The sequence below is a fragment of the Scyliorhinus canicula genome, chromosome 1 (genome assembly GCF_902713615.1).
Source record: "Scyliorhinus canicula chromosome 1, sScyCan1.1, whole genome shotgun sequence".
NCBI classification, from domain to species: Eukaryota; Metazoa; Chordata; class Chondrichthyes; order Carcharhiniformes; family Scyliorhinidae; genus Scyliorhinus; species Scyliorhinus canicula.
In genome coordinates, this window is record NC_052146.1 from 219528205 (window position 1) to 219553744 (window position 25540).

A 25540-nucleotide genomic window follows, 5' to 3' on the forward strand; every position below is an offset into this window, starting at 1 on the left:
AGTTGAACTGCTCAATAGGATTTTTAAGGTTAATATTTACATTTGTACTGAAGATATTAAAGTTTATTGTGTTTATAGCAAAGGTATTTTGCAGCAGCAATAATAACTTTGCTCTGGGCTCACAAAGGTTGTGCTCCTGCTCCTCCCAGAATTATCAGTAGAAATCACATACACTCTTTAGAGTAATTGGATTGGATTTGTTTATTGTCACATGTACTGAGGTATAGTGAAAAGGTATTGTTCTGCGTGCAGCTCAGACAGATCATTCTGTACATGAAAAAAAAATACATAATAGGGCAAACATAAAATACACAATGTAAATACATAGACACAGGCATCGTGTGAAGCATACAGGAGTGTAGTACTCCTCAGTAAAAAAAGATGTGTGAAGAGAACCAATCAGTCCATAAGAGAGTCGTTTAGGAGCCTGGTAACAGCGGGGATGAAGCTGTTTTTGAATCTGTTCGTGCGTGTCCTCAGTCTTTAGTATCTCCTGCCCAATGGGAGAAGTTGGAAGAGTGAATAAGTTGGGTGGGAGGGGACTTTGATTATGCTGCCCGCTTTCCCAGGCAGCGGGAGGTATAGACAGAGTCAGTGGATGAGAGATGGGTTTGTGTGATGGACTGGGTGGTGTTCACGACTCTGTAGTTTCTTACGGTTTTAGGCTTAGCAGTTGCTGCACCAGGTTGTGATACAGCCAGATAGGATGCTTTCTAAGATGCACTAGTAAAAGTTGGTAAGAGTTAATGTGGACATGCTGAATTTCTTTAGTTTCCTGAAGAAGTATAGGCCCTGTTGTACTTTCTTGGTCGTAGCGTCGGCGTGGGTGGACCAGGACAGATTGTTGGTGATGTGCACACCTAGGAATTAGAAGCTGTCAACCATCTCCACCTCAGCCCCGTTGATGCAGACAGTGGTGTGTACAATACTTTGCTTCCTGAAGTAATGACCAGCTCTTTAGTTTTGCTGACATTGAGGGAGAGATTGTTGTTATTACACCGCTCCACTGGGTTCTCTATCTCCCTCCTGTAAAATTTATCGTTTTATGAGATCCGACTCAGTACGGCCGTATCGTCAGCAAATTTTGCCACACAGTCATGTGTGTGTACAGGGAGTATAGTAGGGGGTATGTGCGTAGCCTTGTATTGAGCCACAGTATTGAGGACTATTGTGGAGGAGGTGGTGGTGTTTATGCTTACTGGTTGTGGTCTATTGTTCACGAAGTCGAGGATCCAGTTGCAGAGGGAGGAGCCAAGTCCGAGATTATGGAGCTTTAATATGAGCTTGGCTGGGATTATGCTGTTGAAGGCGGAGCTGTAGTCAATAAATAGGAGTCTGATGTAGGAGTCCATGATGTCGAGATGCTCTAGGGACAAGTGTTGGACAAGGGAGATGGTATCTGGTGTGGTTGCGGTGGCATGCGAATTGCAGTGAATCTAGGCATTCTGGGCGTATGGAGTTGATGTGCCTCATGACCAACCTCTCAAACACCTCACTACAATCGATGTCAAGCCCACCTGACGACAGTCATTGAGGTACGTTGCCTAGTTCTTCTTTGGCAGCTTTGTGGCTGATAAACCTTCAACTTTTTTTAAAAATCCACTCCGTTAGGAAAAAATAATTCCTGGTTGATTTCCTCTCCAAAGACCAGTTGATACTGAGTACTATGACTGGGGACAGGTTCAGTGTTTGGTCATGTTTTCACTATTTTTCACTCAAGTTGTTTATTTTTTTTGTCCATTCAGTTATTCTTTTCGGCTCCAGTCCTGAAAGTGCTGCTTTTTGCTGGAATTCAGTTCTCTCAAGGCCTGGTGGGTTCCAATACTATCTCAGACAGCATTCTTCATGTGTGGATCTAAACAAGTGAGCACTGGTGGTCTATTCTTCTTGCCTCTGAGGCATTGGACAAACATACTCACGATCGGCTGGAGAAGAATAGGAATTCCGTCTCGGGAACTATTCAGATCCCTGCCTCATCCACAGTTCAGTCTGTTGGATCACCCCATATCATTGAACCATAGACAAATTACAGCACAGATAGGGGCTATTCAGCCCACCCTGTCTGTCCTGGCTGTAAAAAAAAAAAAAATGAACTTGCAGCTCTGCTTCCTGTTGCTTATTTTTAAAAAGTCAATTTGGTAATTCTGTTTCAAAGTTGGGTAATTTCTGTATTCACTGTGCTCATCCGAGTTATACAGGCATCTGCTTTGCTTTCTTACAATTCTCCAGTGCCTGTTGTACTTTTTTCTGACTTCAGCTTTACTTTTCCAAACCAGATGACATGTGTGATTACCATTTCATCACCTCAGATTCATTACTTGTTCTAGATTGATAGTGAATTTAAAGCAAAACCATGGGAACTGTTTTATGGCTAAAGCAAGGAAAGTTTCGGAACCCTGCACGTATTTTGACTCATGGTGAAGCATTTGAGCAGTTTTTACTGGTTTGATCATATTTAGGAATGTTAAGTAACTACTGTACCTTTATACTGAAACCAGAAAATACTGGACAATCACAGCAGGTCTGACAGCATCTGTGGAGAGAGAAGGGAGCGAATGTTTTGAGTCTGGATGACTATAGACTCAACGTTGCAATGTTAGGCAACACACCATCCTGGAATCTCTTTTGCAGCCAGAGAAAAGTTTATCTGTTCCCTATACAATTGATACCCCTATGACTGTTGTATTTCTATGCCTTATGCTCCTCTCCTGTGCAGTAGAGCCAACTGTGGTGCTAGGAATTTGATTGCTGCTGTTGTCCCCTGAAAGGACATTTCTCTCAACAATATCCAAAATGGTACATCAGTTTTGCAGGGCAATAGCATCAGGAAATTTCTGCACTGCCTGCCGAGACTTCTTGTTCTGCCTAGTGGTCACCCTGTCCCTTCCTGCTATTGGAGTCTGCGCCTGCCATATGACCATCTCTCTGTTCGTGCTATCTACAGTACTCTCCGCCTCACGGATGCGCCACGGTGTCCCCAGATGTCATCCAGCCCCAAAACCTGGGCTTCCAGTATCTGCAGCTGGAGAAATGTTTCTGGTCTCCCACATGGAACAAGATGAGCAGACCATGGCTTGGAACTCTCCTGCCATGTCTTACCCCTTTAAGTTAAATTGATCATTTTCATGTCAAACAATATCAACTAGGTGCCTTCTTCTCCACTCTGTTATTATAGAATATATTTCTCAGGAACATCGAAACACAGAATGATATCTTAACAATTATGACCTGTAGTAGTAAGGTCCCATCCATCTGCCCTCACCCAAACAGCTGTTTAGATTTCCTCAAGCGATGTAAACGTTCCCTGTACTCTTTTTTGCAGTCTTTTAACCACCTGGTTTTGCTCTTCGATTCATTCTCTACTCCTTTATTCTCCTAGCTTTGTTCCCTAATTGTTATCTTATTTAAAAAAATATAAATATAGAGTTCCCAATTCATTTTTTCCGATTAAGGGGCAATTTAGCATGGCCAATCCACCTAGCCTGCACATCTTTGGGTTGTGGGGGCGAAACTCATGCAAACACTGGGAGAATGTGCAACTCCACACGGACGGTGACCAGAGCCGGGATCGAACCTGGGACCTTGGTGCCGTGAGGCAGCAGTGCAAACCACTGAGCCACCGCGCTGCCCTTAAATGTTATCTTATTAGTCATTTAAGATTCAGCTGTTTAAAGATGGTCCCTAATATCAGTTACTCACCAACCAATCAGCTTACCACTTTTCTGTGACATTACTCTTGTATATTTTAACTCCGCTCGCTGTCCCTCGCAGGTCTGGTGCTCTCCACTGCCGAAGGTGAGTCAGGGTCCCGAGCCTCACACTCTCCTTATCCTCTGCTCTCAGAAGAATGCCCTTGCATGTCCCGTGCTCGCTGCAGTTTGAAGGTGCTTGAGGGCCCCGAGCCTTGCGCTCTCTATATCCTCTGCTCTCAGAAGAATGCCCCTCACAGGTCCCGTGCTCTCTGCTGCCTGAAAATGAGTTTTATTGTGAATGCGGGTGTTCAGATACAAAGCCGTTAATTCAGATCTGTTGTTTTTTTTCCACTGTTTTTGTAAACTCTGGGCCTATCTACTGGCTCACTCGGAAGTTTGCAATCGCTGTCCCTTGCTGCCATATTATGATTATCATTTCTTTTATTGCTACCTTAATCTATTGCCTTGTCATTTCCCTATAATTTACTCAATCTTACTCGACATGATCCTTTCCCACCCTCAATTTAGTTTCTCTAGTTATATGACTCACTGGAACACTGGCTCCGGCATGGTGCAAGTGTAGACAATTCAAACTGTACAGCTCCCACTTTCCCCAGTGCTGGTGTCAATGCCCCATTATCAAAATTCATTGATGGGGCATTGACACCAGTACTGGGGAAAGTGGGAGCCACACCAATCTTTGATCCACGCATTCATCTTTATTGAGCCTATGCCAGTAGCATGTGGCTCAGGTAATAGTCCAGAGATTTCAACTCCTCATTCAATCTCGTCTCTTAGTCAGGCGCAGTCTGGTGTCTGTGTGCTCCTTTCTGCATGTGGTTTTACATCCTCTCTACTTATATTGAGCTCCCGATAAATCACCAGCTGGCTCAGCTTTCTGTTCTAGTAATTAACACCTATTTGAGCGAATAGTAATTTAGGTTCTTGTGGGAATTTGGTGCACGGAAGAAAGAATCATAGCATCCCTACCGTGCAGAAGGAGGCCATTCAGCCCATCGAGTCCGCACCGACCCTCCAAAAGAGCTGCCTACCCAGGCCCAATCCCCTGCCCTATTCCTGTCACACCACTTAACCATTGGACATTAAGGGGTGAATTAACATGTCCACTCCATCTAAGCTGCACGATGATCACGCCTCTTTGAAACAAGGGTCATTGTTTTGCTCAGCCATGAGGGACAGAAGATGTGACCATGAGTGGGACAGGTAAAGGGATTGCGCAGACAGTAGTGGAGGAGCTTCAGTGTTTGCAATTGTCAAACAGGATTAAGGGGCTCACGACCTGTGTGGACAAAAGCGAGGCTGGCAAGGTGGATGAACAGACTGGCTAAGGCACCATGGTACAAGGAGCTATTCAAGCAGGGGGAGTAAATAGGAATGCAGTGGTAGTAGTGAACAGTATAGTGAGGGGAAATGACATTGTTATCTCCAGCAAAGAGCGAGATTCCTGAAGGCTGTGTTGCCTATCCGCTGCCAGGGTTCAGGACGTCTGCTCGGGACTGGAGAGGCACTTGCAGTGGAAGTGGATCCAGTCATTATGATTTATATAGGTACCAATAATCTCTGTACTTGCTGAGCCTAGTGCAAATTGGCACCGGGCAAATAAGACTAGAGAGATAATGGGTTCAGAGACTGGTGTGAGAGAAGTGGCTTCTGTTTTGTGGCCACTGGCACTAGTATGGGAGCAAAGTAGGGGCTGTACCGTTGGGGATGTCTACACCAGAACTGTGGTGAGGCAAGTGTTCTTGCATATATACATAGAAAATACATGCAGGAGGAGACCATTTGGCCCTTTGAACCTGCACCACCATTCAATATGATCATGGCTGATCATTCAAATTCAGTATCCCACTCCCGCTTTCTCTCCATAACCCTTGATCCCTTTTACTGCAAGGGACACGTTCAGCTCCCTCTTGAATATATCCAATGAACTGGTCCCAACAGCTTTCTGTGGTAGAGAATTCCACAAGTTCACAACTCTGAGAGAAGACGTTCTTCCTCATCTCAGTCCTAAATGGCTTACCTCTTAGACTGTGACCCCTAGTTCTGGACGTCCCCAACATCGGGAACATTCTTCCCGAATGTAGCCTATCCAGTCCCACCAGAGCAGCACAGTGGGGGCAGCAAGATAGCACAGTGGTTAGCACAGTTGCTTCACAGCTCCAGGGTCCCAGGTTCGATTCCCGGCTTGGGTCTCTGTGGGGAGTCTGCATGTTCTCCCCGTGTGGATTTCCTCCCACAGTCCAAAGATGTGCAGTTTAGGTGGATTGGCGATGATAAATTGCCCTTTGTGTCAAAATGGTTAGGTGGGGTTGCTGGGTTACGGGGATGGGGGTGGAGGGGTGGGCTTAAGTGGTGCGCTCTTTCCTAAGGGCCAGTGCGGACTCGATGGGCCAAATGGTCTCCTTCTGCACTGTAAATTCTGATATGTCTCTATGTGATTCCCTCTCTAACTAAAGTGAGTACAAGCCTAGTTGATCTAGTCTTTCTACAAATGTCAATCCTGCCATCCTATTTTTTAAATAAATTTAGAATACCCAATTCATTTTTTCCAATGAAGGGGCAATTTAGCGTGGCCAATCCACCTACCCTGCACATTTTTGGGGTGTGGGGTGAAACCCATACAAACACAGGGCGAATGTACAAACTCCACACGGACAGTGATCCAGAGCCGGGATTGAACCTGGGACCTCTGTGCCCTGAGGTTGCAGTGCTACCACTGTGCCACCGTGCTGCCCAATCCTGCCATCCTGGGAACTAGTCTGGTGAACCTTCGCTGGACGCCCTCAGTGCAAGAATGTCCTTCCTCAAACTTGACCAAAACTGTGCACACTATTCAAGGTGTAGCCTCGCCAAGGCGCTGTATAACTGCAGCAGGACATCCCTACTCCTATATTCAAATCCTCTCGCGATGAAGGCCAGCATACCATTAGCTTTCCTCATCGCCTGCTGTATCTACATGCCAACCGTCAGTTCCACCATGACACCGAGATTTTGTTGCACTTCCCCTTTTCCTAAACTGCCACCATTCAGATAATAATCTGCCCTCCTGTTTTTGCCACCAAAGTGGATAGCCTCAAATTTAGCACATTATATTGCATTTGCCAAGTATTTTTAAAAAAACGCATTTTATTCAAAGTTGTTTCAAAGTAGGTTATAGCAAATATACACCCCAGGAAACCTTCTTCCCAATAGTCAACCATCCAGTTTGTACAGATTTTTCTCCTTTTTCACCCCCATGCGACGAACAGCTCCTCAAACGCGGTCACAAACATCCCCCACCTTTTCTTAAACTCCCCTGCTGAGCCCCTTAACTCATACTTTATCTTCTCTAACCGTAGGAAGTCATGCAGGTCACTCAACCATGCTGCTACCCCTGGTGGTGATGCCGACCACCACTCCAGCAAGATTCGTCGCTGTGCAATCAGCGAGGCGAAGGCCAAGACATCGGCCTTCCTCCTCTCCATGAGATCCGGCTTCTCTGAAACCCCAAATACCACCAGCAAAGGGTCCGGGTCCACTCCCTCCTCCACTGTCCTGGCTATGACCGAAAATCGCCACACCCCTCGATTTCAAATCAAACCCCAAGTGAAAAACCTGCCTGACCCACCCCTTCAATAACCTAACCTGGTCCTTCACACGGAGGTGTGTCTCCTGCAGACAGACAACCCCCGCTTTCAAGCTCCTGAGATGCGCGAACACCTGTGACCTCTTAACCGGCCATTTAGTCCCCAGACGGTCCACGGTAAGGCCAGGTTTTACCAACCTTCGAATCCCCCCCCCCCCCGCTTTTCCCCTTCCCTTTTCCCCCGGCCACCCCTCTTGGCCTTCTCCCCCACCACCTCACTTCTGTTCACCAGTGCAATCTGCTAGCGAGGCTGCCCCTGCCCAAAGGCACATCTTAATGACCCCCCCCCCCCCACTCCTCAGTTCAAAGAAGAAGACCTCCTGCTGGCCTTATCCTCCCCCACCCAAACAAGGACTTCTTCGAACTCCATTTAGCCGTCTCCAAAAACAAATAAACATCTTAAACACAAACAGTCCCATAAAACAGGAGGGAGGGGGGGGGGGAGACATCCATCCCCATATAAACTTTTCACCCCAACAACTCCTTACAATCTCAAAATTCAACAGACCCCCTCCCACAAAAAAAGGCGACAATCCCCCAATCCCTACACCCACTTCAAACATGCTCCTGACCAGCACCTCGGTTCCCATGCATTGTCCACTCCGTTCTCCCCCCAGTTTATGCTCCCTAATGAAGTCTTCGGCCACTTCTGGGGTCTCGAAATAATACTCTCGGCCTCCGAACGTCATCATAATTTTGCCGGGTAGAGCACCCCAAACCTGATCTGCCGCCGGAACAGCACTGCCGTGGCCTTGTTGAAACCTGCCTGCCGTTTTGCCAACTCTGCTCCAATGTCCTGATAAATCAGGATGTTATTTTCTTCCCAGTCACAGTTACGCTTCTCCCTGGCCCACCGTAGAATTTTCTCTTTCTCCTCAAATTTATGGAGTCTCACGATCACCGCCCGTGGCGGCTCCCCAGCTCTAGGCTTTTGCTTCAGAGGCCTATGCGCTCGGTCCACTTCAGTTGCCGTATCCAGCACCCCTTCTGCCACCAGTCCCGCCAGCATCTTTGAGACGTACCTCGTGGCACTCACACCTTCCACTCCTTCAGGCAGACCCACTATTTGCAGGTTCTGTCTTCTCGAGGTATTCTCCTGCTCCTCAACCTTTGCCCTCAGTGTTTTACACAGGTCCACCAGGAGCCCCACTCTGCCTCCAGAGCCACCACACGATCGCTGTGGTCCGAGATCACTGCTTCAATCTCCCGAATCTGTGACCCCTGCACCTCCAAACACCTCTCCATCCGCTCCAAACTCCTATTCAGGGGTGGCACTGGTTCTGCAATGGCCGTTGCATGATCCTCATGCCGTTCTTTCCTCTGTTTATGGAATTCTTCCTTGATAAATCATTAGTCCCTGTATCTGGGACCTTACAGCTTGCCCCTCCCCCGCCTGCATGCTGGAAGAGACTGTCTGTGAAGCACAAGACTGTTCCAACTTTACAGCCAAACCTCTCACTGTTTTCTGCCGGGTCCGGTGATCAGAAGACATACCATTCCAGGGGTAAACTACTCCTCTAACATTCACCTGCGCCTTTTCATCAAAATTCCACCTGGATCTGGGTAAAAAGAGCCCTTTCTGTGACTTTGAACAGGAACAGCCCTTTACATGACCAATCACTCCATGATCACAAGCGGAAGTACCATTTGCCAAATAATAAGCCAGCCTGTCCAAGTCACACTGCAGCCTCTTTGCATCCTCCTCACAGCACACACTGCCACCCAGCTTTGTGTCGTCTGCAAATTTGGAGATATTGCATGCAATTTCTTCCAAATCATTAATGCATACTGTGAACAGCTGGGGTCCAGAGCCCACTCTGGAGCGGTACCCCACTCTGAAAAAGACTTGTTTATTCCCACTCTCTGCTTCCTGTCCACCGACAAGTTCTCTATCCACTTAATTCATTACCCGCAATACCATGAACCTTACTTTTCCTCACTAATCTCTCATGTGGGACCTTGCCAAAATCCTTTTGAAAGTATATATACGTTTTGCCGCCTCTTTGGCTTTAACACTATTCTTGATTTTCCTTGTTGTCCATGGTTGAGCCACCTTCCCCCTCTTACTTTTGTGCCAGACAGGGATGTACAATAGTTGAAGTTCATCCATGTGTTCTTTAAATGTCTGCCATTACCTATCCACTGTCAACCCCTTAAGTATCTTTTGCCAGCTTATCCTGGCCAATGCATGTCTTATACCATTAAAGTTAACTTTCTTTAAGTTAAGGACCCTGGCCTCAGACTTAACTGTGCCACTCTCCATCTCAATGAATAATCTACCATATTATGGTAACCATTCCCTAAAGGGTCTTGCATCGCAACGTTGCTAATTAATCCTCACTCATTGCATAATGCCCAATCTAGGATCCCCCTCTCTAGTTGGTTCCTCAACATATTGGTCGAGAAAGCCATACCTTGTACGTTCCAGGAAATCATCCTTCCATTGCATTGATGCCAGTTTGATTAGCCCAATCAGTATGCAGATTGAAGTTACCCATGATAACTGCTGTACCCTTACTGCATGCATCTCTAATTTCTTGTTTGACGCCATCCCTAACTTCACAACTACTGTTTGGTGGTCTGTACACAACTCCCACTAATGGTTTTTGCCTTTGGCGTTCCACAGCTCCACCCTTACAGATTCCACATTGTCCAGGCTAATGTCCTTCCTTGCAATTGCATTAATCTCTTCTTTAACCAGCAACACTACCCCACCTCCCTTTCCTTCCCTTCTATATTTCCTGAATATTGAATACCCTTGGATGGTGAGTTCCCATCCTTGGTCACCCTGGAGCCAGGTCTCTGTGATCCCAATTGCATCATGTCCATTAATGATTGCCTGCACAGTTAATTCATCAACCTTATTGCAAATGCTCCTCGCTTGAGACCCAGAACCTTCAGGCTTCTTTTGTTTTTAATTTATTGCCCTTTTAGAATTATGATGTAATGTGGTCTTTTTTGATTTTTGTCTTTGGTTTCTCTGTCTTCCACTTTTCCCTTACTGCCTTTTGTTTCTGTCCCCACCGTACTTCCCTCTGACTTCCCGCATCGGTCCCCACTCCCCTGCCACATTAATTTAAACCCTCCCTAACAGCACGTGCAAACACTGCCCGTAGGACATTGGTTCCGGTCCTGCCCAAGTGCAGACCGCCTGATTTCTACTGGTCCCACCTCCCCCAGAACCGGTTCCAATGTCCTAGGGGGAGTGTTTGCTCATGCTGTTGGGGAGGGTTTAAACTAATGTGGCGCAGCATTCATAACAAAGTAAATGAATGGACAGTGTGCATTGAAGTAAATATTGGATGGCCATGACAGAGACATGGCTGCAGGATGACAAGGATTGATCCTGTAGAGCTATCTGACATTCAAGAGGGGTTGCATTGTTGATCAAGGATGGCATTGGTACATTAGTTAGAGTTGGACCTTGGTTCAGGGGTTCAGGATTTAGAAGAGAGGGAGGCAGAAAAAGGGAAACTAGGCCAGTTAGCTTGATGTGTTTTGTGGGGAAGGTGATAGGATTGATCATTAAGGAGGTTATAGCTGGGGACTTGGAGAAACTCAAGCAAATTAGGAAGAGTCAGCATGGTTTTATAAAAGGGAAATCATGTTTAACCAATTTATTGGAGTTCTTTGAAGTAAAATGCACAGTGGATAAAAGAGAGCCTGTAGACGTGCTGGACTTGGATTTCAAGAAGGCAGTTGGTAAGGTGCCACCTCAAAGGTTATTGAAAAAAACAAAAGCTTATGGTGTAGGGGTAATATATTAGCATGGATACAAGTTTGGCTGGCTGGCAGAAAAGAGAGAGTATACATAAATGGGTCCTTGTCTGACTGGCAGGATGTGATAACTGGAGTCCTGCCGGGATCTGTTTGGGGCATCAACCTTTTACAATTTCTATCCTTGACTTAGATGAGTGGAGTGAAGGCATGGTAGATAAGATTTCAGATGACACAAAGAAAGGTAGGAGAATATGTTGTGAACAGGAAATAGAGTTTGCTGATGGGTTTAGATTGGTTTAGTGAGTGAGCAGATGGAGTATTTTATTGTGAGCTATATAAAATGTTCGATAGGTCACAGTTTGAGCACAGTGTGCAGTTCTGGTCGCCCCACTATTGGATGGCTATGTTTGCATTCGAGAGGATGCAGAGGAGATTCACCAGGATGTTGCCTGAGCTGGAGCATTTCAGTTATGAAGAGAGGCTGGCTAGGCTGGGGTTGTTTTAGAGCAGAGAAGCCTGAGGGGGAACCTGATTGAAGTGTATAAAATTATGAGGGATATAGATAGGAAGAAACTCTCCCTCTTCGTAGTGGGGTCAATAACCAGAGGGTATAGTTTTATGCTAAGGGGCAGGACATTTAGAGGGGACGTAAGGAAGAACTTTTTCACCCAGAGGGTGGTGGGAATCTGGAACTCACTGCCATTAAAGGGTGGTCGAGATGGGAACCCTCTCAAAATTTAAGGAGCATTTAAATGACCACTTGAAATGCCATAGCATACAAGGCTACGGTTCAGGTGGAATTAAATCACTCGTGCAGCTGTACTGAGCAAACTGATGGAGCTGTGGGCTGACAAGTGTCCATATCTTGATGGACTTCATTCTGGAAAGTGGGATTATTATAGATAGGTGCTTGATGGCCGGCATAGACACGATGTGCCGAAGGGCCTCTTTCTGTGTTGTAAAACTCTGACTATGACTTCCTAGGAAAATGTGAAGGTGTTCACTTTGACAGGAAGAATAAAAAGCAAAGTACTACTTAAATGGAGAATGGTTGCTGAATTCGGAGATGCAGAGGGATCGAGGTATTCTGCGTGAGTCATAAAAATTAGTATGCAGGTGCAGCAAGTAATAAATAAGGCTAATGGAAAGCTATCCTTTATTACAAGAGGAATTGAACATAAAAATAAGAATGTTAAGCTTCAGTTATGCAGGGCATTGGTAAGATCACATCTCGAAAATTGTGTGCTGTTTTTGTCTCTATTTAAGGAAGCTTGCAAATGCTTTGGAGATGGTTCAGAGGAGGTTTACTAGATTGATTCCTGGAATGAGCCAGTTCTGTTATGAGGATAGGTTGTACAGACTGGGCTTATTTCCATAAAGTTTAGAACTTTATTGATTTGATGAAGTATACAAGATCCTGAATGCGCTTGACAAGGTGGACGTGGAGGGAATGTTTCTTGTTTAAAAAAAAAAAAAATTGTTCTTGGAATGTGGCCGTCACTAGCTGGGCTAGCATTTGTTGCCCATCCCTAATTGCCCTTGAACTGAGTGGCCTGCTAAACCATTTCAGTGGGGGGGGGGGGGGGGGGCAGTTAAGAGTCAACCGCATCGATGTGTGGCTCTAGAGTCACATGTAGGCCAGACCGGGTAGGGGCAGCAGATTGCTTTCCTTGAAGGACATCGGTGAACCAGATGGGTTTTTTGTGACAATCTGCAATAGTTTCATGGTCATCATTAGACTTTTTTTTAAATTGCTGATTTTTTTTAAAGCAAATTTTACCCTAAGTTATGATGGGATTTGAACCCAGGACCCCAAACCTGGGTCTCTGAATTGCTAGTCCAGTTACGATACCACTATGCCACTGGGTGAATTAGAACTAGGGGCTACTGTTTTAAACTTGAGGGTTTCCAATATAGGACAGAGGTAAGGAGAATATTTTATCTCAAGGTTGTGCGGCGTTGGAATTCTCTGCCTCAAAAGGCAGTGGAAGGCAATGGTAGATATTCGTATCAGTCGAAGGAATCAAAGGTTATCGGGGTAGATGGTAATGTGGAATTCAAAAAAACAAACTGATAAACCATGCTCTTATTGAATGGCAGAGCAGGGCTCAAGAGGCCGAATGACTTACCTCTCCTAGTTCGTATGTTTGTAACTATGTTCAGCTGATTGACAGATAACTGCCACTTCAGGCAGCGCCCTTTTTAACTAGGCTTTTCAACTATTAAATGTTTGAAAATAAGAATGTAATTCTTAATCTAAATTTGAAGTTGAGAAGAGTTCACCAGAAATTCCCATCTGAATCAAATTCCCAACATCTCACTCCATCAATGTCTTACTCCGACATAGTCTGGTGTCTGCGTGCCTCTTTCTGCAGTATAATTACAGGAACAAGTTTGGTAATCATAGCTTATTGACTGAGTTTAATTTGCAATTTGCTTAAATCCTTTCATGGCTTCCACTACAATTTGGTATGTTTCTTTTTTAAGATTTCTCTTTTCTCCAACAGACTAAAGAACGTGGCATCAGCAGAGTACATGCTCTCAACAATGTTACCCGAGCACTGCACGTGCTACAGCAGAATAATGTGAGTTGGTTTGTATAATCTTTGTCTTACGAAGCATCCTTATTAACCTTTCAAATTTTGGATACATTTTATATGATGCAACTTTTTCAGGATGAGGTAATTTTTGAAAATTCCCTTTTTACATGATTTACAATGTAAGGTGTCCAGACTTGTGGCCTCAAAACTCAAGTCTGAGCAACTAAGTCTTATTTCGCTTTGTCATTTGACGATTGTAGTCTCAGGAGGTTTGAAAAGGATTGTTTTTTAGAATTGTGGCCGAATTGGTGGATAAAGCCTAAATCTGAAGGTCAAGATTTGTTCATGTGGACTTCCGGTGGCTATGATGGAGCAGTAAGCCACACATTTGGGAGCTCCCGTTTTAAAGAGATTTTTCGTCTCTTTTGAGAGCCCAAAACGGAAATTTTTCGACGTCTCCCGGTGGGGGAAGGTGTGCTGAACGACTTTCCCTGCAGTCCATGCCTCGAACTCGGAGTGGAAAGGGGGAAAAAAACAGCAGCAGCTCCTCAGAAAAAAACGGGGGAAGGGATCCAAGATGGCCGCCGACAGAGCTCTAGAGGAATGGAGACTCTGGGCCCAGAAACAACAAACTGATCTCCTGCGCTGCTTTAAAGAATTCAAGGATGAAGTACTGAGCTCTCTGCAGGAAACAAACAGACGGCTGTCAGAGATTCAGTCCACCCAGGGTCCTGCCATCAAGAAGTTGCAGACGCAGGCCGTTGAACGAGAGGAGGAGGCCGTGGTCCTCGTGAGTAAGGTGGAGGGGCACGAAGCACTCCACAAGAAGTGGCAGGAACGCTTCGAGGAGCTGGATCACCGCATGAGGCGGAAAAACCTGCGGATCTTGGGCCTTGCGGAGGGGCTAGAGGGATCGGACCTGACAGCCTATGTGGCTGTATTGCTGAATTCGCTAGTGGGGGCCGGGTCTCTCCATCTGCCCTTGGAGCTGGAGGGAGCGCACAGGGTGCTGGCCAGGAGGCCCAAGGAAGATGAACCCCCGCGTGCGGTGCTGGTGAGGTTCCACCGGTTCAGTGATCGGGAGTGCGTGCTGCGCTGGGCCAAGAAGGTGAAGAGCAGCAATTGGGAGAATGGGGTAGTGCGGATCTACCAGGACTGGAGTGCGGAGGTGGCTAAGCGGCGGTCCGGATTTAATCGGACGAAAGAGGTGCTTTATAGAAAAAAGATAAAGTTCGGAATGTTGCAGCCCGCGCGCCTGTGGGTAACTTATTTGGACCGGCACCATTATTTCGATTCCCCGGAGGAGGCGTGGGCCTTCGTGCGGACGGAGAAACTGGACTTGAACTAGGGGTTGGGGGTTGCGAGGTCGGCTGTAAGATATTAGTGCTGGATTCTGCTGTTGCTGTGTTCTCTTTTTCTTCTGTTTTTTTCTTCTTGTTTTAATACTTTTGCAATTTTGATATGGTTATTTACGGAGGGGTTGTTCTGTTATGTTTTTGTTTTTGTGCTGTGGGGCATTGTTTGGGCTGTGTATCTTGAGGGGAGGGTCGGGGGGGTCTGTTGTATTCTATGTCGGAATGGGGGTATGGAGGGGGGCTGATATTTGGGAGCTGCGTCAGAAAGGTGTGGTGGGGCAGGGCGAAAGCGCGGGCTTTCCTCTGGTTTCCCGCTCTGCGGGGCTGGGGGGTGGAGACGGTGACGGGGGAGGCGGGGCCTTAACTGGTTCTTCCCCGCGCTGGAGCAGTGCCAGGAGGAGGGATAGATTGGGAGATGATCCCACTTCGGGAGGGGTCGGGCTATTGGCGGGAGTTTCCGGGGTCAGCAGAAGTTAGCTGACCCACGGAAGTACAATGGAGGACGGTTCGCGGCTGGGAGGGTTCCTAGCCTGGGGGGGAAGGGAGGGGGGAAAGGGGAATACCGGGTTGCTGCTGGTAGGGTCAAGAAGGAGCTGGTGGGGGCTGGGGGGGACAGAGGTGAGGGGTTGTTGCTATGGGGACGGGGTCGAGCAGGGGGTGCTGGCCTGGGGCGGGCAGTCGACGGGCTATGGCTAGCCGACGGGGGAGGGGGGCGGGACGCCCTCTGATCCGGTTGGTCACCTGGAATGTGAGAGGGTTGAATGGGCCGGTGAAGCGGTCGAGGGTACTGGCTCACCTGAAGGGGCTAAAGGCGGATGTGGCAATGCTTCAGGAGACCCACCTGAGGGTGGCGGACCAGGTCCGCCTGAGGAAGGGATGGGTGGGGCAGGTTTTCCACTCGGGGTTGGATGTGAGGAACCGGGGAGTGGCGATTCTGGTGGGGAAAAATGTGTTGTTTGAGGCATTGGAGGTGGTGCCGGATAAGGGGGGTAGGTATGTGATGGTTAGGGGCAGGCTACAAGGAGAGAAGGTGGTACTGGCTAGTGTGTATGCCCCAAATTGGGACGATGCGGGCTTTATGAGGCGTATGTTGGGACGGATCACGGATCTGGAGGCGGGAGGTCTGATCATGGGGGGGACTTTAATACGGTGTTGGATCCTTCACTGGATCGGTCCAGCTCTAGGACGGGTAGGAGGCCGGCGGCGGCCAAGGTACTGAGAGGGTTTATGGATCAGATGGGTGGAGTCGATCCATGGAGGTTTGTGAGGCCAAGGGCACGCGAGTACTCTTTCTTCTCCCACGTACATAGGGTCTACTCTCGGATAGATTTCTTCGTGGCGAGTAGGGGACTGATTCCGAGAGTGGAGGAGGCCGAGTATTCGGCCATTGCAATCTCCGACCACGCTCCGCATTGGATAGAGTTGGAGATGGGGGAGGTGCGAGACCAACGTCCGTTGTGGCGGTTGGATGTGGGGTTGTTGGCGGAGGAGGAGGTGTGTAGGAGGGTCCGGGCAAGTATTGAGGGGTACCTTGAGGTGAATGATACGGGGGAGGTTCAGGTGGGGATGGTCTGGGAAGCCCTGAAGGCAGTAATTCGTGGGGAGCTGATATCCATCCGGGCACACAGGGAGAGGAGCGAGAGGAGTGAGAGGGATAGACTGGTGGGAAAGATGCTGGAGGTGGACAGGAGGTATGCAGAGGCACCAGAGGAGGGACTGTTGGGGGAGAGGCGCAGCCTGCAGGCTGAATTTGATTTGCTGACCACTAGAAAGGCGGAGGCACAGTGGAGGAAGGCACAAGGGGCAGTGTACGAACATGGTGAAAAGGCGAGTAGGATGCTGGCTCATCAGCTCCGTAAGCGGGATGCGGCTAAGGAGATTGCTGGAGTGAGAGACGAGTGGGAATGTGGTGCGGAAGGGGGTAGAGGTGAATGAGGTCTTCAAGGACTTTTACGGGGAACTGTACCGGTCGGAGCCAACGGGGGAGAGGAGGGGAATGGAGAGGTTCCTTGACAGGCTTTCTTTCCCGAAGGTGCAGGAGGAGAAGGTGGAGGGGCTGGGTGCGCCGATTGAGCTGGAGGAGCTAGTTAAGGGGATCGGGCAGATGCAGTCAGGGAAGGCACCGGGGCCGGATGGGTTCCCGGTGGAATTTTATAAAAAGTTTGTGGATCTCGTGGGCCCCTTGCTGGTGCGGACACTCAATGAAGCGTGGGAAGGGGGGACTTTGCCCCCGACGATGTCACGGGCGCTGATCTCGTTAATTTTAAAGAAGGACAAGGACCCCCAGCAGTGTGGTTCATACAGGCCCATATCTCTCCTCAACGTGGATGCTAAGGTGCTGGCAAAAATCCTGGCCACCAGGATAGAGGACTGTGTGCCAGGGGTTGTGCATGAGGACCAGACAGGTTTTGTGAAGGGAAGGCAGCTGAACACGAATGTGCGGAGATTGCTGAATGTCATTATGATGCCGGCGATTGAGGGGGAGGCAGAGATAGTGGTGGCGCTGGATGCGGAGAAGGCCTTCGATAGAGTGGAGTGGGGGTACCTATGGGAGGTGTTGGGGAGGTTTGGATTTGGTGAAGGGTTCATTAGATGGGTAAGGCTGCTATATGAGGCCCCGATGGCGTGCGTGGCCACGAATAGGAGGAGGTCGGAGTACTTCCGGCTTTACCGAGGGACCAGGCAGGGTTGCCCCCTGTCCCCCTTGTTGTTTGCACTGGCAATCGAGCCGCTGGCGATGGCATTGAGAGATTCAGAGAGGTGGAGAGGCTTGGTGCGAGGTGGAGAGGAACATAGGGTGTCGTTGTATGCCGACGACCTGTTACTGTATGTGGCGGACCCGGTGGGAGGGATGCCGGGAGTGATGGAGTTACTAGCCGAGTTTGGGACCTTCTCAGGTTATGAATTAAACTTAGGCAAGAGCGAGGTGTTTGTGGTGCACACTGGAGACCAGGAGGAAGGAATTGGTGGGCTCCCGCTTAGGCGGGCAGGGGAGAGCTTTAGGTACCTGGGGGTGCAAGTGGCCGGGGACTGGGGGACTCTCCACAAGCATAACTTTACCAGACTGGTAGATCAGATGGAGGAGGAGTTCAGGAGGTGGGACATGCTGCCATTGTCGTTGGCGGGGAGGGTGCAGTCCGTCAAAATGACAGTGCTTCCGAGGTTCTTGTTCCTTTTTCAGTGCCTGCCCATATTTATCCCCAGGGCCTTCTTTAGGAGAGTGACCGGCAGTATTCTGAGCTTTGTGTGGGCACATGGGACTCCGAGAGTGAGGAGGGTGTTCCTGGAGCGAGGAAGGGTTTGAGGCGGGCTGGCGCTGCCCAACCTTCTGGGGTACTATTGGGCAGCCAATGTGTCAATGGTGCGTAAATGGGTGATGGAGGGGGGAGGGGCGGCGTGGAAAAGAATGGAGATGGCGTCATGTAGAGGTACGAGCCTGGGTGCCATGGTAACGGCACCGTTGCCGCTCTCCCCTAAGAGGTTTACCACGAGCCCGGTGGTGGCGGCAGCCCTAAGAATCTGGGGACAGTGGAGGCGGCATCGGGGGGAAACAGGGGGCTCGATGGAGGCTCCACTGGGTGGCAACCATCGGTTCATCCCGGGGAACACGGATGGAGGATTCAGGGGGTGGCAAAGGGCGGGCATCAGAAAATTGAGGGACCTGTTTATTGGCGGGAGGTTTGCGGGCCTGGGAAGATAAATTTGGCCTTCCCCAGGGGAACATGTTCAGATACCTGCAGGTAAAGGCGTTTGCTATGCGACAGGTAGAGGGATTCCCTTTGCTGCCCTCGCGGGGGACGATGGACAGAGTGCTTTCGGGGGTGTGGGTAGGAGAGGGGAAGGTGTCTGACATCTATAAGGTAATGCAGGAGGTGGAGGAGTCGTCAGTGGAGGAGCTGAAGGCTAAATGGGAGGAGGAACTCGTGGAGCAGATAGAGGACGGGACTTGGGCGGAGGCCTTGGAGAGAGTCAACTCTTCCTCCTCATGTGCGAGGCTTAGTCTCATCCAATTTAAGGTGCTGCACCGGGCCCACATGTCCGGGACTAGGATGAGTAGGTTCTTCGGGGGTGAGGGCAGGTGCACCAGATGTTCGGGGAGTCCTGCGAACCACGCCCATATGTTCTGGGCATGCCCAGCACTGGAAGAATTCTGGAAGGGGGTGGTGGGGACGGTGTCGAGGGTGGTTGGATCCAGGGTCAAACCAGGGTGGGGACTCGCGATTTTTGAGTTGCGGTAGAGCCGGGAGTGCAGGAGGCGAAAGAGGCCGGTGTCCTGGCCTTTGCGTCCCTAGTAGCCCGTCGAAGGATTCTGTTACAATGGAAGGATGCAAGGCCCCCAAGCGTGGAGACCTGGATCAGTGACATGGCGGGATTTATAAAATTGGAAAAGGTCAAATTTGCCCTGAGAGGATCAATACAAGGGTTCTATAAACGATGGCAGCCTTTTCTGGACTTCCTGGCTCAGAGATAGGTAACTGGGTCAATAGCAGCAGCAAGGGGGGGGGGGGGGGGGGGTGCATTATTGTAATGTTTATTCTGTAACTTTATAGTGTGTTAATTTGCGTTGTTGTTAAAATGCTGGGTTGTTCATGGGGATGGGGCGAATGTATATGATTGTTAATATTATTGTTATTTTCGGTATTTTACTAAGGTGCGTCAATGTTGTATAAAATCAAAATTTCTAAATAAAAATTATTTAAAAAAAAGATTTGTTCATGTCAGCAACATGAAATATATGCAAATCACAAGGGAGATGGAAGTGAGTTTTAATGGGGCTTCTGATGGTCCATGATGCACGTGTAGCCCATGAACACACAATTTTGGATGCCTTTGGTCCATTGGGTACACTTACAATAGAGTAAATTGTAACCTGAAAGCAGTCATCTTTTTGCAAGGTTCTGTTCAAGTTTAAACTAGATTATTAACGTTTTTTGGCAACAGCTGTAATTTCCTTGCCTGTTACTATGTCCGGGGAAGCATCTACCCCCTTGGTTAAGGTGGATGCAAAGTATTAATTTTCGACCTCAGCCATGCCCCATGCCTCGATGTGTAAATTCCCTTTGAGTCTCTAATCGGCCATGCTCCTCTTTTTACCACTTTGTAACGATTGCAAATATACATTTGGGTGCCGGGGAGATAATTACAGTGTGCGATACTTGGCTGTGTTTCGTGTTGTCGTCGCCTTCTTCTCCCGGGTGGATCTCGCTGCCGTCGCGCGCTCACCTCTGCTTCTGCTGCACTTCCCGCCCTCCGTCTTTATTTTCCTTGTTCCCCGCTTCTGGAGATGTCATGCTCGTTTTGGTATCCCGTGCCTTCCTTCCGGCTCCCATTTCCCTGCCCCCCCCCCCCCCTCCAACCTCGCTGGTTCTCCTCTCTTGTCTCTCCCCCGTGTTTCACCTTTCTTTCCTCAGGTTTAGTTGCCCCCCCGGGTCTATCTCTCCCTTTCATGCCTTGGCTGCTTTCCCCTGATTCTTGGCTCCCTGGCTATTCTTCCTCTTGTTCCTTGGCCACAAACAGGTCCCGGAACAGTCGCGTGAATGGCTCCCACATTCTGTGGAAGCCGTCGTCTACCCTCGGATGGCGAATTTGATTTTCTCCATTTGGAGAGATTCCGAGAGTCGGACAGCCAGTCTGCAGCTCTGGGTGGTGCTGCTGACCTCCAGCCAAACAGGATTCTACGGCGGGCGATCAGGGAGGCAAAGGCAAGGGTGTCCGCCCTCCTCCCCAGGAATAGACCTGGCTTGTCTGAAACCCCGAAGACCGCCACTATCGGGCATGGCTCCACCCTCACCCCCACCACTTTGGACATAGCCTCGAAGAAGGCTGTCCAGTACTCCACAAGTCTGGGGCAAGACCAGAATATGTGGGCGTGGTGGCCGGGCCTACTTGGCACCGTTAACATCTATCTTCCATCTCCGGGAAGAACCTACTCATACGGGTTCTTGTTAAGTGGGCTCTATGTACCACTTTTAGCTGCGTCAGGCTGAGCCTTGTGCACGTGGCGGTGGAGTTGACCCTATGCAGTGCTTCGCTCCAGAGTCCCCACCCTATCTCAATCCCCAGGTCGTCCTCCCATTTCTTTCTTGTTGCGTCCAGTACGGTGTCAGCCCTTTCTATCAGTCGGTCATACATGTCACTACAGTTTCCTTTGTCTAGTATGCTTGCGTCCAGTAGTTCTCCCAGTAGTGTCTGTCGTGGCGGTTGTGGGTACGCCCTTGTCTCCTTTCATAGGAAGTTTTTAAGCTGTAGATACCGTAGCTCGTTCCCCCTGGCTAGCCGAAATTTCTCTGTCAGTTCGTCCAGTGTTGCGATCCTACCGTCCGTGTATAGGTCCCACTACTGTCAGTGTCCCTCCGTTCTGCCCCCACCGTTTGAAGGTGGCATCAGTCAGTGCTGGTGTGAACCTATGGTTGTTGCAGATGGGAGCTTTGTCCGACATTTTGGTCAGGCCAAATTGCCAAATTGCTGCCGCAGTTAGTTCCAGGATTGGAGGGTGGCTGTCGCCACCGGGCTTCTGGAGTGTTTTTTGGGTGGGGATGGGAGTGCTGCCGTGGCGAGGGCCCGGAGGGAGGTCCCCACACAGGAGGCCTCCTCCGCACAAACCCACTCAGCCTCTGGCTCCTTGATCCATCCCCTTATTTGCTCGGCCGTCACCGCCCAGTGGTAGAATTGTACCATGACAAATTGGCGTAGTCGGCAGGTGGTGACTGCGCCACCTCCGTTTGGTCCTGTGCCACGTCGGCCAGCGCCCAGGCAATGACGCCAACTCCAACAGCAATGGCCTGCTATGAATGTGCCACACTCTGGAGCGCCGCTGCACCGTCCAGGTGCCCTGGCACATGGCTGCCTGTGATAGGGCTGCTCCGTCCTGGGTCTCAGACACTGCCCGCACAGAGTCCTCCAGACCGTGGACATTCTGACCCATGGCCAAAACCTTTGCCCCCAAGACCTCCACCACTGACGTCACCTGTGTGGTGTTGGCATGGGTGGCAGACTTGGGCGGCACCATCTCCTGATCCTGCAGGTGTTGGATTCTTCCAACTGCACCTGCAGGCACTGGATGTTTGGTGGTGGGGTGGGTGGGTTGGGAGGGGGGGGGGGGTAGGAGGAGTGAGAGGAGGAGGAGGAGTGCCCGGTTTGGGCCCTGGCATGTGGTGCAGGGTGAGGGTTCAGTCGCCCTCCCCGGGGGGGGGGGGGGGGGGTTCCTGCACTGCTGGCCTGTCCTGGCAGTGTTGCCCATGACCTCTGCCACCTGCACAGGCCCGGTGCACAGCAGTGGCTCGCAACCTCCTTCCCACCCTGAGGTGAAGGGCGGCCCCCCTCTCCTCCACGGCATCCAACAGAGTGCTGAATTCACCATCGGTAAACCAGGGTGCCGCTCTTCTTGGCTGGGCTGTGTGTGTTTGGGGAGTCGAGTGCTTGTATGCGGCTGCAGCTTGTCAGCCTCTCAAGTGTCAAACCCGAGCCTAGCTAATTGGTCACCGTTCTGCATTGGAATCTATTGTGTTCGACCTGGTGCAGGTGCTAGCCGTATAACGGTTGATTAATTGATCCTGGAGAGTTGCCAATTGTAGATGTCCACCGATTCAGTCCCGCCCACTGTGTTTCCCCATTGAGAGAAACTTTTGAGATGGGTGTGAAACTTAGTGAATCTTGAAAGATTTTATTTTCTGTTCTAAAATGGAAGTTATTCCTGATTTTTTTCTTTTCCCAGGTGGAGCTGGTAAATATTGGTGGGACTGATATTGTAGATGGAAATCATAAACTGACACTTGGGCTTATTTGGAGTATCATTCTACATTGGCAGGTGAGTAAACAGCTATCAGCTCAGCCTATCTGCTGAAGGATTGTGGCGTAACTTTGACAACCGAAAGTAAGGAACCTACCAAATACGTTTTAACAAGCAAGTCCTTCGCACAATGACATGATCATCATCGAGTGTGGAGAAGGTAGACATGACTGAAGAATCTTTAATTAACAGACAGCAGTTAGAGTTAGTAAGATGGTCCCTCAGGGAACTAAATGTTCAATTAATGGTTGAGCTGTCTCATCAAGCATTTTCCCCCAGCTTTTACCAAAGATTGAAGTGGTTTAACTTTAACCTTCATTATGAGTTATTTTAACTTGAATAATTATATTGTTTTTTGATACAGGTCAAAGATATAATGAAAGCAATCATGTCAGATCTTCAACAGACCAACAGTGAGAAGATTCTGCTGAGCTGGGTCCGTCAGTCAACCCGATCTTACAAACAAGTTAATGTTCTGAATTTTACAACCAGCTGGGTTGATGGTCTTGCTTTCAATGCGATTGTTCATAGGCATAGGTAGGTATCAGTCAATAATTAGGCAAATGGATGTGCTTTCGCATACAATTATGTAAGAGAATTTTAGATATCTGTGGCACCAAATGCTAACTGGTTGAAATTTTAACCTTCATATCCATTGCTGCATGGAGACATCATCCGAAGGCACAGTGTTAGTTTTTGCATGTATGCTGGCGATAGCTAGCTCTATCTCACCCCCATGTCTTTTGACTTCTCCACTGTTGTTAAATTATCAGACTATTCACTTGACATTTCATACTGGATGAGCAGACATTTTCTCCAATTGAATAGTGGGAAGAGTGTTTTTGGCCCCCACCCCAAACTCTGTTCCCTATCTACCGACTCCATCCCTCTCAATGGCAATAGTCTGAGATGAGGCCACTCTGTTCACTACCTTGGTGTCCCATTTGATCCAGAGATGAGCTTCCACCCTCATTTGCACCATCTTGAAGACCGCATATTTCCACCTCCATAACATCGCTTGACTTTACCCCTGCCTCAGCTCATTTTCTGCTGAAACCCTAATCTGTGTCTTCATTACATCGACTCGACCACTCTAATGTGCTCCTGAACGGTCTCCCAGATTCTACCCTCCATAAACTTGGGGCCATCCAAAACTCTGCTACCCATGTCACAACTGGCAGCAATTAGCATCCCCCCCATCATCAGTGTACTTGCTGATCTATATTGGGTTGCAATCAAGCAGCATCCTGGTTTCAAAATTATCACCCATGTTTTCAAATCCCTCCATGATCTTGATCCTCCTCATCTCTGTGATGTCCTCCAACCCTTTGAGCTTCTCTAGTTCTGGCCTCTTGTGCATTCCTAAATATAATTGCTCCACCATTGGTGGCTGTGCCTAATCTCCAGGCTGTGAAATTATTCTCTATACCTCTCTGCTTCTGTACCTCCATTTCACCTTTAAGGCACTTAAAACCAGTCTGCTTGACAAAGCTTTTGACAATTTGACTATATATTTCCTGATGTTGCCACACTTGGTTTTATAATCACCCACGTGAAGTGTCTTGGAACATTTCATTATGTTAAAGGTGCTATGTCAGTATAAGTTGCTGTTGTTTAAACTTGGAGAATCAACTGGCAGGCTGATGACTTGCTTAAAAAAAGGTGCGAAAAATATAACATTTCTACAAATGTGGTTTCAAATTAAAATTCAGTTTGGTCTGTAGTTACACTTTCAGAATTGTGATGCACTGGACCTAGTGTTGCTCGTTTTACTGGAGTGTGATTAACACGCCTCTGTTTAAAGGCCGTGTGCTTAACACTACTATAGCTCTGTATGTGTAATTATGCTCGGAGTCGCCAGGTGCCGTATTGAGACACCGTCACAAGTATATCAAGGTCAGGTTCAAAGTAATAAATCTGTACACCGATTAGTAAGTCCAAACGATTGGTGTTTATTATAACAAATATAATAAATACACATGCATACGCTAAAGAGACTAACTTACTTCTAACACTAAACAACTAAATACTTGTCTAGACAGGAACAGGCAAGGTCAGGGAACAAGGCCTTCGTCCCGTTCTTGGTCTGCAACTTTCTGAATCGTAAAGTTGTCAAGATCTAGCAAGGTCTGGATCACGTAGCGATCGTTGTATTAGCACTTACAGTTCGATGGCTGAGGCTCAACAGCTGGTGATGAAACTGGAGTCAGGATGCGATGTAACAAACAACAAACTTGGGCCGGAGTAAGCAAGCAGTCCTGAGCCGGAGCAAAGCAGACCGAACCATGTGCGGGGTCTACTCTTATAGGTCCTAGAAGTCCGTGCCCCCTTGGGGCGGTTCTTTCTCCTGCCAGGTATCGATTGGGCCTCTCCCAATCGATATCTTCCAAACTCCCCAATCTGAGGGTCGTTCCTCGATGGGTGGGGTGGTCCCTACGGCTCTTTGTGTTGGTTGCCGTGGCGCCATTCTGTCTGGGCGTCTACGGAAAAGTATCCATTGATACTTAAATGTTTCTATTGTGCGGGGTCTGGATCTGGATCACCTCATTACTATGCAGATCTGTTTCCATTTGCACCGTTGGCTGAAACTCTGCACCTGGCCAAAAACTGGTTTCTGTACGTGCAGAATGCAAATTAGTCTTCTGCAAGCTGCTTGTCCTTACTAAGACTGTTTTTCCCTGCAGCCTTAGCAGTTCTCCATTTTGTAGCCTAGTGTCCATCTTAGATGGCTACACTAGGAAGAATGCTCTTTTGGAGGGTTGGTGCTGATCCGATGGGCCAAATCGCCGCCTGCACTG

At 48.6% G+C, this 25540-nt stretch overlaps 1 protein-coding gene across 1 annotated transcript in view; it reads left to right on the plus strand.

Annotated features, from left to right (window-relative positions):
* Positions 1 to 25540, plus strand: part of utrn (utrophin) — a 560528-nt gene that overhangs the window by 73758 nt on the left and 461230 nt on the right. Inside the window, 3 exon segments of the mRNA XM_038808060.1 lie at positions 13566 to 13643; positions 22668 to 22760; positions 23107 to 23279. Coding sequence (XP_038663988.1) covers positions 13566 to 13643; positions 22668 to 22760; positions 23107 to 23279 — 344 coding nt within the window.